Source organism: Mchenga conophoros, linkage group LG15 (assembly GCF_057382185.1).
Source record: "Mchenga conophoros isolate Kocher_MC1m ecotype Shallow Benthic linkage group LG15, M_conophoros_male_GT1.1, whole genome shotgun sequence".
NCBI lineage: Eukaryota > Metazoa > Chordata > Actinopteri > Cichliformes > Cichlidae > Mchenga > Mchenga conophoros.
The window spans coordinates 7,139,160-7,157,232 of NC_140540.1; the positions used below are offsets into that span (position 1 = coordinate 7,139,160).

General features: G+C 40.1%; 1 protein-coding gene across 3 annotated transcripts in view; it reads left to right on the top strand.

Moving 5' to 3' along the window:
* nkain2 (sodium/potassium transporting ATPase interacting 2) overlaps positions 1-18,073 on the top strand; it is a 109,322-nt gene that overhangs the window by 86,588 nt on the left and 4,661 nt on the right. For 2 of the 3 annotated variants that reach the window (XR_014888458.1, XM_085245795.1), the window contains exon 6: positions 14,225-14,306. Coding sequence is in view for 2 of the 3 variants with exons in the window: in XM_085245795.1 (XP_085101921.1) it covers positions 14,225-14,306 (82 nt within the window). In the remaining variant the exon portion in view is untranslated. Of the gene's footprint in view, positions 1-14,224; positions 14,311-18,073 lie in introns of those variants that run through there. The other variant, XM_085245797.1, reaches the window with a different exon arrangement.

The following is an 18,073-nucleotide window of genomic DNA, read 5'->3' on the forward strand; positions in this document are numbered from 1 at the left end:
TTCTACCATCAGATTTAATTCTCTGCTTCAGACAGGTGAGCTGTCTCACTCAGAGTTTATAAACACCAGTCGTACCATTTGTCACAAAGCACACATCCTCAGGTTTGAGCACTGAGCCACATTCCAACTCCTGAGGTATTTTTAGTTTACTGTTTGTAAAATTCATAAATCTTCACAAAACAGAAGTAAAACAAAGTCCACGATACAAAACAATAAAATACAGGCAGCACAGTGAAAAACACCGTGAAACAGGCAGGTATGGAAACAGAATGACATGACGAGGTTTAATTGAAAGACAGGGAAATGCCACAGGAACACACTGAAGGTTACGGAGTTGAGTGGAAACAGCTGGGGAACAAGAAACAATTGAAACTAATCAAAGATAATGAGACAGGAAGTAGACTAACCTAGAATTGAGAAACAGAAGTCAGGAGAGTATCAAAATGAAAAAAGAAAGTGATTATACACAGAGACTAAACCCTAAGACACACTTGACACAGAAGTATATAAGGAAAAGGGCTAGAAAAATAACAAGTATACAGAATAGCCTCAAGCCAAAAAACAAATGTAAATACATGGGATCTGAAACAAAGTACTTAAGGCTACAAATACAAAGGAGCATGACAATCAAAAAAAAAAATAAAAAAAATAAAAAAAAATAAATATATATATATACACACAAATAAATCATCAAAGAATTGAATGTCAGCAGATACTCAAAACTCTGGGTCTACAACCAATGACGTTGTATGTGTGTGTATATATATATATATATATATATATATATATATATATATATATATATATATATATATATATATATATATATATATAAGGGGTGCAACGATACACAAAATTCATGGTTCGGTTCGGTACTTTGGTGTCACGGTTCGATATTTTTTCGATACAAAAAATGTTCATGCATTTTTAATTTGTCATTTATTCAAATTATAAATATATATTTTAACTCAAAAGTACAGTTTTTAAATTTAACCCTAACCCTTGTGCGTGTTTTTTATTTTGACAGCGAATGCGCACCTGCGGACCACTTATGTGCAGCCCTGGTTATTTAGCTCGTCATATCGCAGCCACAGAAATTCTTTTGTCCATGAAACCATAAAGCTGCACTTTCTTTTTGCCTTATAGTCTGATTTGTCATAACTTCTCCGTTTTGTGGTAGGCTTTTCTTTGGCTGTCACTTCTTCACCCTGACCTCTCTTATTTGGCTCAGCAGAACTGAAATGCTTTTACACACGGACTCACATAAGCTCAGCGATTCTCTGCGCGATCAACCTCTCACATGTTTAAGCTTGCTGCGGGAGATTTCACTTGTCATGTTTGCATAGTAAGCTAACGATTAATAAGACGATGTCAGAGGAATTGGTGCACAAATTATCATCACTCACAGATCAGTGCTGTCGCTCTCTATACACAGTTCGCACGATTGCAAAGTGAAAGCAAAAAAACGAGCGCAAATTCAAACGCGACTTCAATATGTCACATATTGACAGTGGCTCACCGATGCCAATGACATAATTACCCAGCTACATTTCTGAAAGAATGCAAAAGCATTGACATATATTTTTCCTACAATAGCCCGACGGGCAGGGTAGAGATAGATTTTGGTAGCCCGACTGAAAAAATCGCTAGCACCGGGACGTCGGGCTAGCGATATTGCAAGCCCTGTATCTGATTGAGGAATCACTCATCTTTGGAAAAGAGAGTTTATTACAGAGAAATGGCTCTTTCCAAAATAAAAGCTATACTATCCGCTTCTTCTGGGCTATATTCTCAGCAGCATAAGGAGAATCATGTGCTAACAGCTGTCTAAATGACTCGGCTAAAGTTAGTAGCATGCTTGCTTTTTTGTGTCTGCTTCCACTTGTCTTTGCACTAGGATGATGTCGGCGTAAATGTGCAGTCATATTCGTCGTGTTCCCACTAGTGCTTTCAGGTTAATCTCGTTGAAATGACCTTAACGCCACAACACGGCAAATCTCCGTTAACGAGCTACCGCCGATCGCCCCGTGCATGGGGCTAGACGGCCAACACGTTAACGAGCTAACTGCGCTAACACACTAGTTCCCACCCATGTAATTGAGCATTGCATGGCACATCCAACATACTGTTTTACTTTAGTGCATGACTCGCTTACCTTCAGGGTCATACGTCACATGAAAACCAAAATAATTCCAAACGCCAGATCTGAATGAGGGTGGGGGAGGTCCATGTTGCAAGGAGAGCTTAACTTCTGTCTCGCTAGCTTGCCCTGCGCTCTTCCTTCTAACTATGCTGTCTGTGTTGAGCGCTCAGTGGATCTGCGCTCACCTACTCCGCCTAGGCTGCACTGTCGAGCCTAGGCGGAGTAGTCGAACGCACATTCACTGAGCGCTCAACACAGACAGCATCGTCAGAAGGAAAGTTGATAAAATAAATTAAAAATGTTGTATTGTTCGATACATATGCGTACCGAACCGAAAGCACTGTATCAAACGGTTCAATATCGATACGAATATCGTTGCACCCCTAATATATATATATATATATATATATATATATATATATGATATAGTGATCGATGTAGCGGTTCCGAATGACAGCAATATCAGGAAGAAGGAACACGAGAAGCTGGAGAAATACCAAGGGCTCAGAGAAGAGCTCGAGAGGATGTGGAGGGTGAAGGTAACGGTGGTCCCCGTGGTAATCGGAGCACTAGGTGCGGTGACTCCCAAGCTAGGCGAGTGGCTCCAGCAGATCCCGGGAATAACATCGGAGATCTCTGTCCAGAAGAGCGCAGTCCTGGGAACAGCTAAGATACTGCGCAGGACCCTCAAGCTCCCAGGCCTCTGGTAGAGGACCCGAGCTTGAAGGATAAACCGCCCGCAGGGGCGTGCTGGGTGTTTTATATATATATATATATATATATATATATATATATATATATATTTTTTTTTTTTTTTTTTTTTTTTTTTTTTTTTACACACACACACACACACACACATATATATATATATATATATATATATATATATATATATATATATATATATATATATATATTTTTTTTTACACACACACACACATATATATATATATATATTTACACACACACACACACACACACACATACTAGGGGTGCAACGATACTCGTATCGATATTGAACCGTTTGATACAGTGCTTTCGGTTCGGTACGCATATGTATCGAACAATACAAAATTTGTAATTTATTTTATCAACTTTCCTTCTGACGATGCTGTCTGTGTTGAGCGCTCAGTGAATCTGCGTTCGACTACTCCGCCTAGGCTGCACTGTCTAGCGCAGATCCACTGAGCGCTCAACACAGACAGCATCATCAGAAGGAAGAGCGCAGGGCAAGCTAGCGAGACAGAAGTTAAGCTCTCCTTATAACATGGCAAATTGAACCTCCCCCACTCTCATTCAGATGTGGCGTTTGGAATTATTTTGGTTTTCATGTGACGTATGACCCTGAAGGTAAGCGCGTCATGGACTAAAGTAAAACAGTATGTTGGATGTGCCACGCAATGCTCAATTACATGGGTGGGAACTAGTGTGTTAGCGCAGTTAGCTCGTTAACGTGTTGGCCGTCTAGCCCCAGCACAGCGATCAGGGGTAGCTCGTTAACGGAGATTTGCCTTGTTGTGGCGTTAACGTCATTTCAACGAGATTAACGCTGACAGCACTAGTGGGAACACAACGAATATGACTGCACATTTACACCGACATCATCCTAGTGCAAAGACAAGTGGAAGCAGACAAAAACAACAAGCATGCATGCTACAAACTTTACCCGAGTCATTTAGACAGCCGTTAGCACATGATTCTCCTTATGGGGACCTGATATGTTTAATATTGTGGCGAGGCGGTATCGTTTGGTCTTGCTTCCCGTGAGCTAGCCAGGGAGCACAGACATTTATTGACATCTGCAGAAGAACACTGCCGCTAGCTAACTGCTCCCGGAAGGACACACCGTTGCAGCGAAAGGGCATCACCCGTCTCTATGGCAACATAAACAAAACATAACTGTACAAACAGAATCCCGAACAGCCCTGACCCACTACATAGCCCCCACCTAAGGGGTCAGTCGTCCCCGACGACCCCATTACCCGACACAAAGTCCTGCAAATGTCCAGGTGCCTTCTTTTGGCGCACCGTCTGGTCACGACCGGCGGGGGAAAAGTCACTCGGGTCAGAACATGGGGTTCCACCATCATCCCACTTCTGACACCAATGTGGCGAGCTCAGACAAGGAGGAGACGGAGGTATCGTTTGGTCTTGCTTCCCGTGAGCTAGTGTAACCGGTTTCTGCTTCATCCCGCTGCAACAGTTCGGCCCAAACAGACTCCTCGACGCTGCGTTGTGTAGTGTTTTTAAAAAGACAAGGAGTCTCTGATCGATCGTTGCCACTTTATTTCCTGAATGGAAACAACGGTGTATTATCAGTGCACAGGCTCGCCACACACCACTCCGCACAGCACACTCTCGTATGGCTACGGCAGACTGGCAGCGATTACTGCAGCAATATTACGATTTCTAATATACAATAAAATAACAGCAACAACAAATGATGTACCTGAATGGAAACAACGGTGTATTATCAGTGCACAGGCTCGCCACACACCACTCCGCACAGCACACTACGGCAGAACATCTCATTAGCATTCCGCTTTAGCATACAGTTTTACACAATAATAAACAAATGAAAAGTACATAAAACTGATGTTAGACATGTGTCCGCTAAGCACTTATTACACTCGGTGCTCGTCAGCTAATCAAACATGTTTTATGTGTCTGTACTACTTAGCTATATCGTGTGCGGAACAATACAACTCACCTCTTGTATGGCTACGGCAGACTGGCAGCGATTACTGCAGCCAGCCTCACCTAACCAGCCACACCGAGAGGGGGGGCGCTGTTTCCCCATTACACTGATATTTGTGGCAAGTGGAATAATACCACATAAACACTGTTACACTAGCCAGGGAGCACAGCCGTTTATTGACATCTGCAGAAGAACACTGCCGCTAGCTAACTGCTCAGCGCGGCAACCGCACAGCAACAACAACAACACACAGGGCGCCCTCTGACCCCGGAAGGACACACTGTCGCATCGAGAGGGCGTCACCCGTCACCATGGCAACATACACAAAACATAACTGTACAAACAGAACCCCGAACAGCCCTGACCCGCTACAATATGCCAATGCTTTTGCATTCTTTCGGAAATGTAGCTGGGTAATTATGTCATTGGCATCGGTGAGCCACTGTCAATATGTGACATATTGAAATCGCGTTTGAATTTGCGCTTGTTTTTTTGCTTTCACTTTGCAATCGCGCGAACTGTGTATAGAGAGCGACAGCACTGATTGGTGAGTGATGATAATTTGCGCACCAATTCCTCTGACATCGTCTTAACAATCGTTAGCTTACTATGCAAATATGACCTGTGAAATCTCCCGCAGCAAGCTTAAACATATGAGAGGTTGATCGCGCAGAGGTTGAGTGCGTGTGTAAAAGCAGCAGGATATTTTAGTTCTGCTGAGCCAAATAAGACAGGTCAGGGTGAAGAAGTGACAGCCAAAGAAAAGCTTACCACAAAACGGAAAAGTTAGGACAAATCAGACTACAAGGCAAAAAGAAAGTGCAGCTTTATGGTTTCATGGACAAAATAATTTCTGTGGCTGCAATATGACGAGCTAAATAACCAGGGCTGCACATAAGTGGTCTGCAGGTGCACATTCGCTGTCAAAAAAAAAACAAACGCGCACAAGATATGAAGTTGCAATGCGTGTTTGCATACATAAGATTTTCTGGAGGAGGACAGACATTTGTTTAGAACTCTTAAAGATGTCGAAGAAGCAAGCTCCTTTAAGCAATTACTTTGGTGTTCCTCCATCTCCAAACAAATGTCAGAAGGAGTCCGAACCACAAAAGAAGCACGTATTCTCAGAAAAGTGGTTGCAAATGATGAACGCACAGAGATGTGGTGCGGAATGTGCCGTGAAAATCCCACTCTAGCGGACAAAAACACTGCCTTTTATATGGACGCAAACGCGCGTTGCAACTTCTTATCTGGTGCGCGTCTTTTATTTTGACAGCGAATGCGCACATGCGGACCACTTATGTGCACCCGTGTAAATAACATAATGTTCTGCCGGGTGTGTTGTTGGTTTTCTCTCGATTTCTGAGTCGACAAGCGCCTTTGTTACTGGGACCAGTCATTTTAAGAAAGGCCCCCATTAGAACGCATGAGAAATGCAAGAAACGCATTATTGCTCAGTCTGCAATATCTTTCCCAGAACAAACACCAATTGCAAATAACATACTAAAAATAAACCTGAAAAATCTCTTTAGAACAGTGTACTATGTTGCAAAGAGTGAACTACCACTGGAAAAATTTAGCAGTCTTTGCAAACTTCAAAAAGCAAATGGCCTAGATCTTGGTTCCACTTGTCTCTTACCCGTGACTTCAGTGGAAATTTCAAATTCAGGATTTGACACAGACTGATTCATGTCCTACACAGTTCTTACAAGTTCATAGAAATTTCTGTTCAATTAGAACCAAGTATTTGAGTTGATGATTGTAATTTTTATACAATGTTGTGATTTGTGTTTCAACAATTTTTTGATTAATGTTTTGTTTCCTAAAGTATAATATTGTAAAGGAAACAAAACATCAATCAAAAAATTGCTCTCTTTTTTATTTGGGCTACTTAAATTTATTTTGGGCTACCAAAAACTGAAGAGTCCCTGCCTGAAGGGCTACCAGGGATTTTGAAATTTTGAGAGCCCTGAGATATATTTATTTTTTTAATTACTTTTGTCTCAGCAACATAAAACTTAAAAACTGTACTTTTGAGTTAAAATATAAATTTATAATTTTAATAAATGACAAATTAAAAAGGCATGAACATTGTTTTTGTATCGAAAAAATATCGAACCGTGACACCAAAGTATCGAACCGAACCGTGAATTTTGTGTATCGTTGCACCCCTAATATATATATATAATGTTCTTCCTCTACAGCCCCCCCCCCCACATTTTTGAACATGTCGAGGAGCGTGTCAGGCTACATTTCACTGTGTGCTATGCATATGACAAATAAAGAACCTTGAACCTTGAACCTTGAACAATGAGAAAAAAGAAAAAATTGCAGTTTTTTTGTTCTGTCGAATGGTTTAATCTGTTCTGAATTTTTTTTATTTGTTCGTTTGAAAAGATTTTTTCAAAAACTGTAGCCATTTAAACTGAGGATTTTAATTGTTTCTCTGGCTGCTTTTAGCGTGTGTAGAAATCCAAAGGTTGACAAACCGGCTGTTCCTGGTTACGGTTGCTAAGCTCTGACTAAACTCTGTTTGGCAAGGTTCAGTGAGTGGTTGATTTCTAATATACTGGGTAAAGTTGCTTTGAAGGGTCAGGCTTCTAAAATAAATTCAATCTGTCGCCCTCTCACTACACTCCTCCTGTCCATCTTGTTTATTCTCTTAATAAAAAAAAGCAGAAGGTTTGAATGGAGCCATTGTCTCGTTGAGGGTCGTTACCACTACTTTACCGACACAAATTCACAGTGAAACTTGTAGCCCACAGACTTAACAGCCGGGCTCATTCATTTTACAGCAACATGCAGAGAAAAAGACGTGAGAGAACGTGTGGAGGATGAAGATAGCTGAGCACATTTCTGCTAGATCAAAGTTGCTTTTCATTCATACTGCAGGTCTCTCCCTCATGCTTCCCACTTTCAACCACCATCACCAAGCAACAGTCATGGAGGGAAAAATGTGTGAAGAGAAAGGGAACTAAAAGATGTTCATCAGTCAATTCACAAAGTATTTGTCTTTATTGAGGCTTTTATCGATACATCAATTCATTAATACAACCATGCTGATTTGGAATTGGGCTGGTTTTCCAGAGGTGACACTGACTACTATATAGTAAGCGTTTTATGTAAGATGTGAGTCTAAATAGTTGCCTTTGCATGTGGCGCAGAAGATGAAAATGTGGCACATCAACATGTTAATTCAGTTTTTGTTGCTTTTAAAATGCAGTGTGCATCCTTGTGCATTTACTTGAATGAGCCCATTTACCTGAGGCCATCAGTTAAGTTATTCCGTTAAAGTAGACGCAGCCGTTTTTCCCAAAGATCAATACCGTGGCATGTCTTATTCAACAGTGAACCATGGAGGCTGCTTGTTAACGCATAAATATTGATAGGTAATAAATGCAGACTAGATCAGTGGAAATAGTTTGAAGCCTCGAGACTAGACACATTTTTCTGCTTTCCTTCCTGCCCTGAACAGATTGGGAGTCGAGATTGAAGGGGGCAAATTTATCCCGTCTGTTATAAAAGTGTGGATCAGTACTGGGACAGGACGACCTCTATGTTAAACGAGGTCACAGCGAAAAGTGAAATCATCATAGTGTAAAAATTTAAGAACAGCTGAGAGTAATGTAATGTTACATTTATGAGACTTTAAAGGAAAATAATTGAGTTTCAGGGGTTGTTTTTGAGAGGTTTTTTTAATACTGCATTTTAATAAGCTCAGTGATGACAGTAAACCTAAAATGCCACTTTGCCTTCATCTCCATGTCTAAATAATTGATGTGCAACATTTAGTATTTGCCCTTTTGTTAACTGCATTTTGGCCGTTGGCTTTCGATACTGCACATTCCTCCTGATGCTGCACCCCGAGAGAGAGTTTGACAGAACTAAGCAGCAGACTTTGATGAGAGAAATGTGTTGCCATCACTGTGCTTAGTGGCGTGAAATGTTGCCAAAAACAAACATTCTTAGTTTTTAAGGTAACAAATCCAGTCCCTGGAAAAAGTTTAAATAACATTTACTCATCCATGAGTTATGTAGTCCTGTCTGAGCACATGTTTCTGTCAAAGTGCAACAGCTTTATTTTTTCACATTTTAGTGCCTGTTCTTACTTTTCATTGGTTTGAGCTGATAGGGCTCAGCTAAAAGATGTCAGAGTTCACAGTATTTTCATGCACTAACAGAGACTAAGAGAAAGATGTCACCGAGAGACTCTTGAATAGAAATCTGAGAAAATTCTGTAGTGGCAAGGATGGTAATTATCCCACCCTTACCTCAAAAGAGCAACAGTCAAACCAGGAAACCTGAGAGTCAGTTGTGTTGTTGTCATACATTTTCACAGTAGTTTCTGCTATGTTGTGGCAGGCTTATGTACTCTGTCTACATGGCATTAGCCAATAATGGTTGGAGGCAAGCCTCCTAATAGCCTGCAACATCTACAAAATGGCAGTAATTTATAGGATGGTGGAAAGTTCAAGACAAAACGCTGTTTGAGATACAAAAAGAGAGATTGCTTTCACTTTAATTGATACCTCTTTTGAGATTTCACAGGCCAAGCCCTGCTTGCCTTGCTTGCCCTTGCAGAACGCCAATTATCTATACATTGTATACATGCAGGATCTCTTCCCATTTATCTAAACAGGATGTTCAGAATAACTGTCTAGAGGCATTAGCAAGAAGGCTGACAAGTGGCAGGACTTTTTTGGACAATTATTTCATGTTAACAAGACAAAGTCCCTAAATAGATAAACATGAGACATAAAAACTGCATGGATAGAATCAAAAGAGATTCCTATTAAAAGTTCTTAAAAAGTTTGGTGTCTTTGCCCCAAAATACGTTTTTTTCTGAGCTTCTGTTCCCCTGCTGATTACACATGTACTACCTGAACATCATTATAATTTCATTTACAGTTGAGTCTCTCACCACATCAGTACTAAGGAATGGAGAGCATTCTAAATAATGTCACAGTAACCTGAGAAAGATATATCTCTATAACTTTATATAGTAAGGAATAATATCTTCTACCAAACTGTTGAAACGGTCATGAACCATTATAAATGAGTCTGAACTGCATGGTGATTGTATCGTTGAATTTTTTAAATATTATTTAGCTGTTGATTGGCCTTTTGGTAGCAAAGATGGGAATTCTTTGGGTAACAGAATAGTCCTTTATATATTTCTAGACAGGATTCGTTGAGTGCCATATTTCCTTTCCTTTAATGGCTCTGTTGACATTAACAGCATAATGAAAAAAACTCATCAATCAACACATGATGAGTGTAGTGGGGCCCTTTTCATTACTTATTTATTCATGAACATTTCACAGTAGATAGAAAAGCTATAATTTGAAACCATGTTGTGAGGGACTTTAACAAATCTGGGCAAATTTCACCTCCACATATTAACAGCTGACCCATACATTCATCCATTTTCTAAATCAATTATGATATTAAAAGTGATGGGAGCTGGAGCCTATTATAGTGTACACTGAGAAGGAGGCACAAGGTAGAGTCTGGCCAGGTTGCTAGTCTATGAAATTGTTAATGCATGTTGACAAATGCATTCGCACTCACGTTCACACCAACAGGCAATTTAGAGCTTTCAGTCTATCGAAATTGCATGTCTTTGGACTGTGGGAGCAAACAAGGGCACAGAGGAAATTCCTGCAGACATGAGGAAAACCTTCAAACTGCACACAGATGAGAGATAATAAACTGCATGGAAGATTTTAATACTTCTCAAGGGGAAAATGCTATCAGAAAGAATCAGGATTCAAATTAAAGTCTCAGCCCTCTGTTAAAGTAGGGATAGGCAACATGTTTTGAAAACCATAAAAACCTTTCAGGATATTGTAATTCAAGCTCTGTGTCTTTTTTTTAGTCAATCACAAGTCCTTGGAGGTACATTGTGGTGAAACAATAATTATCTGACTTTGAATTGGAAAAGCTAGGCTTGAACTCCAGATAAAGCATTGATAAATCCATCAGATTTAATATATAAAAAACAATGATAGTGATGCTAAGCAGTGAGTCCCAAATTTTAGCTGTGGAAAGTGGTACACAATGATCCATCCTGGGTGAATAAACAATAAGGGAGCTTGGTGGAAATCAGCCTTGGGTGAAGAAGTGAAAACTCAGGACCAATAATAATTTGAGTTGCTGAGAAAGCTCATTACCTTGATAATTATTCTGTGCTTGCCTGAGCATAAGTGTAGGTGTGTGTGTGCACATGTGTATTAATCAAGATAGTAAGTGTTATCTGTCTCAGAGCTACTCAAATGTGCCAGACAGATTTTTATCAAACGCATTCGTACACACAAACGACACGCAGTTATGAATGAACACTTTAACATAGCAACAGCAACTTTTTATTTAACAGTCATCATAGAAATGTTTGACCAGTAATAAATGTAAAGAAATATAAAGTTTTGCAACATTTTTTGAGAGAGTTGCTTATGTGCTTACACTCTTACTGGACAGTCTTGAGCCTTATGAATAACAAATCTGAATTTTTAAATTGGGTAGCTACAGCTTGACAGGCAGCACGCTGACAAGCTCAGAGGCTCCATTTTCTCTAGTGTTCAAAGGGTCGAGCATGGCAGAAACTCTGCTGAGGCTATTTGACTGCAGCATGAATCAGCAGGAAACCCTTACGGTTTACACCAGGCCATTCCTCCACAAAAGGATCCACACAAAGAAGGAAAGCTCCATGCACCAACAGAGGCTCTGTCTTGTCTTTCTGAACAGTCACAATCAACTGAATGACCACCAGAAACTGTTCCATCTGCTTTTCTGTTGTGTGTTAGGCTGATATTCAAATTTCTCATGCAAGCAATGTGAAAAAATAAAGGACAACTTGTTTTACAACTAATTAAGACTAAAGATTAAGATTTTAAGTGAAATAAACAATCAAGAAAAGTATGTCATGCCAAATTCCTAAAATACTAAATAGCTTTTAATAATAATCAGTGTTAGATTTTCATATTCTTTACTGATAATGTAGAGTATGGTTGTCTTTAAAGTAAAATTTTAAATGTCTCAGTGTTGCAAGATCTATATTAATTGATTATTTTTAATTTAACGTGAAGATTTAGTTATGTGCACAGGCATATTTCAACTTTTTTTTTTTTTAATAAAAGCAATTACAGTCTGGTTGTTAAGTCCAGCATCATTATCCATTTCCGTATTGAAATGTTCCTCAACTTCCAAAAGCAAACAGAGTTGCCATTGACCATTAAAGCAGCAGTCTAAATTCTTTCAAGTCCAATAATGATCAGTGTCTTTTGCAGCTGATATTGCAATAAATCTCGAGGCATGAAAATCAGGATTCATAGAGCCAAGACGATTGCACTAAGTTAGCTGGCTAGTTAACATCTTTATGCCTCTTGTCTTTCTTCCCACATCCAGCCGGTCACAAGCAAAATAAAGATGTAAAACTAAGTTTTGAAGGGTTACTGAAGTTAGTTAAGCTGATCGAAAATTATTCGCTAGCTTCAGAGCTAGCGAATATTAAAACCATCCAACACTTTGTTTCCACCACTGTGTTACATCCCCACGAAGAGGTCTTGGGTTGTGAGTGTGGGGACCCGTAACAAATGGGTCCAGAATGGAATGAAAAGGAAACCAGACAGAGGTGTTCAGTATATAATATAGTTTTATTACAAATAATTTGAACTGACAGAGACGGCAAAGCCGTTTTACCAATAACACTAGAAAAAGAAAAAGCTCGCAAGAACAAAGGACACAACAACCAAACAGGCACTTCCGGGGGCCCACAAGCCCACCCTATCACTAGCAGCAGCAAGTTCCACTACTGCTGCTTCTGCTGCTGTTGAGGCCCACAAGTCCACACTACTCACATGAAGCAGCTACTCTCCCCACTGCTCCCACAACTCCACGCCACAGGCAGGACAATCACACAGTAGGACCTCTTTCGACATCTAGAACACAATGAAGAAACACCAGAAAAATCACCACCATCACACAGTTCTTCCCCAGCCTATATAATCTCAGAGAGGTGATTGCTGACTGGGCCCAGGTGGTAAACTAGGCCAATGAACACCAGCTGTGTCCTGGGGAGAGAGAAGAGTGAGAAAGACAAAGGGGTGGAGCAAAGGAGGAGGAGGCTGAGAGAGAACGCCACACCCACACAAGGGGAGGTCCTGGTAGGGCCTTAACCCACTGAAAAAAAGTCACAATTTCAAGTTACCGATAGATTTTCTTGAAATTTTGAGTTACAGGCTTCCATGCAATACAGGTGCGACTTAATACAGAAATTATATTTATTATTTCAGTACTAAACAAGTGCTTAGCTGTTGAGGCTAAAGCTAGCTGCGAGTTAGCATAGCAAAATCTTTGAAACAGGAGAAATTTTTCTCAAACAAAAACATCTACATCTACAATTTTAGTAACACATTATCTCTTTTTTATTTGATTTTAAAAATATAATATTTTAGTGATTAAAGGATGGCTAACTGTACATAATCAAATAATCTAAGTTGCTAAAAAAAACCTGCCTTTTTTTTCTTTTCTTTTTTTTTACATTTTTTTTAATATAGATTAACTAAACAAGAGTTAACATGTTGATTATCTATCTGATAATTGTAGAGCTAAGCTTATTGGGTTGCATAAAGATTTACATCAATCTTCTCATCTAATGCACGATGCAATACATACATGCAATGTATGTATGTTATTATCTTAGTAATAGACATAAAAGCTATCTGCCATAATGAGGGCTTGTTTTGGGAATAAAGATGCCTGACTGTATGTGGTACTTGCTGTAAAATGTTATTTAGACTTGTTTTCTGCAGGTTTAAGGTAAATTCACAGCTACGTTTGCTCTATGCAGTGACAGCCAAAACTCTGCATTGTACTTGAAGTTATGAAATCTCACAGAATAAATAGGAATGTATGCTGCTGATCAAGGCAGGGAAGTATCATTTTATGAGCTCTGCAACATCAAAGTAAAAGAAATATCATGGCTCCCTCGCTTCAAAAGTCCAGGCTTTTTGCCTCTGTGTGAGGAAAGCAACCACCTGCTGGCAGCTCCTCAGCTCAGGAATCTGTGGAGCTATCCTAGATAATTTAGGAGTTAAGCGTATTCTCAAGGCATAAATATATATCGCTGCATAAGTCTTAGTCTTGCACCTAAAAATAGATAGGAAATTTGCATTGCAGAATTTTTACTTGAAGCCGTTTCATGCTTACAATCCTGATTAGCAGGAATAGAAGCAACAGAGATGGTGGTTCTGGTTCAAAATGTACTGCTGAGACCTCTGTAGGTGGAGTAGGTTTAAAGGCATGAATCATCTGTTGTGGGATGTTCCCACTTGATAACCACGGTGACATACGCTTTCTCTAATTGCTTTTGTTTTTTTGTGCAGTTGATTTTATAGGAGGGTTTGACTCGTATGGCTACCAGGGGCCTCAGAAGACCTCCCACCTTCAACTACAACCCATGTACATGTAAGTATGGGGACACTCTGTCTCTTCTGCAGATGCCTGGCTAAAATGCTTTGAGGTTAATTTTATCATATGTTGTACCAACAACATCAGTGCCATGGTCATTCCTCACTTTTTTAAACCCCGAAAAGCTCTCACCCTCTAAAATTCAACTCCAACAGTCTGTTTAGGGGTTCATTTTCATCTGGGTTTGATATCATGCATTCTGCAGAGGTGGATATAGGCACGTTCTTGCTCTATCAGCATAAGGGCTTATCATTTACCAGCTCAGGTCTCATCAGTTATCACCACTGTGGTGCTTTTATCACTCCCCTCACAAATAAAGGTGAGCCATGTAGTGAAAACCACTACACTGTTTTTGATAATTAGCTCTTAACCATCTTTTCCACTCTGACTGGAACGAGCACCTACCAGAGTATTATTTTTGTCTCATGGAGTGGCCTTTGTTGTTGTTGCAAGGTTTTTCTTTTGCGTATTTGCAGGATAGATCCTAGTTTATATGGTAATTTCCCTAGACTCAAACTGTGGATTGCAGTTTCATCGAAATCCTCGGCTGCTCTTAGGCAGCGAAGCCAATAGGAGATCACAAGACGAGTCCAGGCTCAGACAACCGTGCATCAATCTCACTGTCTCGGTTTGTTGTGGGGAAGGCGCCGAGCGAACGCAGGAAAGAGGTCCACCAGTGTAACAAACAGCGAGGAAAAGTAATGGTGATTCCACTGATGTGCAGCGGGCAGGTTATCAATAACAGTTTTTATTAGAAAAGAGCCAGAGCAAATTAGAGAGAGAGAGAGAGAGAGAGAGAGAGAGAGAGAGAGAGAGAGATGGGTGAGAGGCTAGTAGATGAAGAGAAAGAAAAAGAGAGAGGAGTGGCTAAAAAGAGAAACAGAGAGTGATGGATGAAACATAGGACTAAACAAAGAAGAAAGGCAATAAAGGACCATTCTGTAGTTTTATATCTCCCCTGTGGAAGCCATAACACGGGTCATAAATCATCAAAAAACCCTCCACACACACACACACACACACCTCCCCACCCAAGATAATTGCTGGAAACACAAACACACATAAACATACACACGAGAGCTGAAGCATGAGTACACACAAACTCATACGCAGAAACATCCAGACAGTAGTTGTGCTTGTACACATATGGACACACAAACGTACTTTACAGTATATGCACACATACTGACACAAACGTCATCAATATGCTATCATTGTTCTCCAGCTGTTGTCCCTTCAGTTTGGTGTTTATTGGCTCTGGCCAAAGGGACCAATAAAAAAGCATCAGCTGTACCATCCCAAAGGAAAAACACACAAACACACACCTACACACACACACACGCACAACAGTCACCCCTCCAGCCTTCTGTAGAAATGTCTTTCTTTTTACAAAGAAAAAAATGACTTTTGTGGTTTTATGATAGAAAAAAATATACAGAGCTGAAACTCTTGGAGTGAATTTATTACACATTTTATTTAGTCCTCATCTTTTTGTCTCACGCTAATTAGGGGTGGAAATTGATAAGAATTTAGCAATTCTGATTCCATTATCAATAACACTTATCTATTTGATTCCTTATCCATTCTCTTATTGATTTTCAGTGGGTTCTCATTGGCTCTGCCATTGCTAAGCAGCATATCAAAGACATTACATTCATGCAAATTGATTGCAGTGCTATGTGGTCAAATGTTTGTGCATGCTGGAGGTATTGCAGTACGATACTTAATAACTCCTAGAAGAAAATAATTTGTTACATTGCTTTTTACTCTGTAAAATGACCTGAAACACATTGTCTCAAAGTCTCTTTAGGCTACAGCCCCATACATCAACACAAACCCCTGTCCTAATGAGAACACACATACGATCTTTCTCTTAGTATTTGGTTATGAACACAAAACTGACAGCGCTAAGCAAAGATGAAAACCAGCACAAAGACATTTTGAGAAGTCTGACTGCTCATCAGGTTGCTACGTGTTGAAGTTCAGGGTCTGACAGCTGAGCTGGGGTTAGTATTCACTTATCAGCTTTAACATCATTCTGGGTTCTTGGCTAGCTTAATGTTAGCATGTTCTCTGCACAGGTGCTTGCAAAGAGGCAAAGTTGTGTTAGCAGTGTAATGCATCTTCTTTCTGTTCTCGATGCAGTTTGCACTTCATTTGCTCCGGCTCTTTTTATCATGCTCTCATACGTTTCTGTAATAGAAATAAAAGTAGTGTCCATATCCACGCTGCAGACTTTGACGCTAATTTGCTCCTCTGACACGCAAACTGAAATCAGCCGACTGTAGAACGAGTACAAGTGGAACCAATAAGTGGAATCGAGGCAAGCAGACTAACAATTGGGAACCAGTTGTTTACAAGAACCAGTTCTTGGTTCCCATTCCTAACGCAGCTGACCTCTATTGCATTGTGGCATAGTTTTGAATGATAGGCTGTATCGCCAAGAATCATCTGATTTCAAAGTGCTTTATTTTGACAGCATTCACTTGTAATATTTAAAACACGTTCTGTTAGAAAGAGGGGATTCAATTTTTACGTGGTTGCTGGTAGGTAGCATAAGACCAGCAGTGACTGCTGTGAGTACAGTGCGCTGTATTGCCAAAAGTATTTGGGTTGAGGTCAGGACTCTGTGCAGGCCAGTCAAGTTCTTCCACTCCAAACTGGCTCATCCATGTCTTTATGGACCTTGCTTTGCACTTGTGAGCAACTATGTTGGAACAGGAAGGGGTTGTCCCCAAACTGCTCCCACAAAGTTGGGAGAATGAAATTGTCCAAGAGTCTTGGGATGCTGAAGCATTAAGAGTTTCTTTCACTGGAACTAAGGGGCCGAACCTGACTCATGAACAACAAACACCATTATCACCGCTCCATTCAATTTTACACTTGCCACAATGCAGTCAGACAAGCACTGTTGTCCTGGCAACTGCCAAACCCAGACTCATCATGGGATTGCCAGACAGAGAAGTGTGAGTCGAGACTCCAGAGAACACATCTCTAATGCTCTAGAGTCCAGTGGTGGCATACTTTAAACCACTACATCCGACGCTTTGTAATATTTGTTATCCTTAGAATGAGAAATTACAAGTCTTGAGCCATCCACCATTTCTTTATGTTTTGCTAGAAAAATAGGGAAAACTTGGAGTGATTTACTGAATTGTGTGCAAACATACATGAGTTTGTACAATTCTAGCAACCTTGGTATAACCTTATTTTTAAACATTGCCTGATTTCGCTCAGGCAATCTTTCTTGTATTATTTTTTTTAAATTAGTCTTCAGGAATAACTCTTGAAGGCGTGGTTCACCATCATGTATCGTCACTGCACAGCAGCAAGATCCTGAGTTTGAATTCGTCAGCTGTCTAGGGCTGTTCTGTGTGGAGTTTGCATGTTCCCCACGAGTTGGTCCTAGCACACCAGCTTCCTCTCATAGCTCCACATGCAGAGGGTTAGATTCATTGGTCATTCTAAATTGACAGGGTACACATGTCAGTGTGAATGGATGTCTGTCTCTCTGTGTTAGCCCTGCAATAGATTGGCGACCTGTAAAGAGTGTAACCTGTAACGCCCTAAAAGTGGAAGAAGATGGATGGATTGAAAACACTGCACAGTGTGCTAAAATATGATATGTTTTCAGCTAAAGACTAGAAACTGAAGAAATGGGAACAAATAATGTGTTTTGGTAACAAAGTGCCTCAAGATGCATTTTAAAATGGTTTCTTAGCTAAGTTGTCTGTTATGTGTAGATACACCACTGGTTTATCACT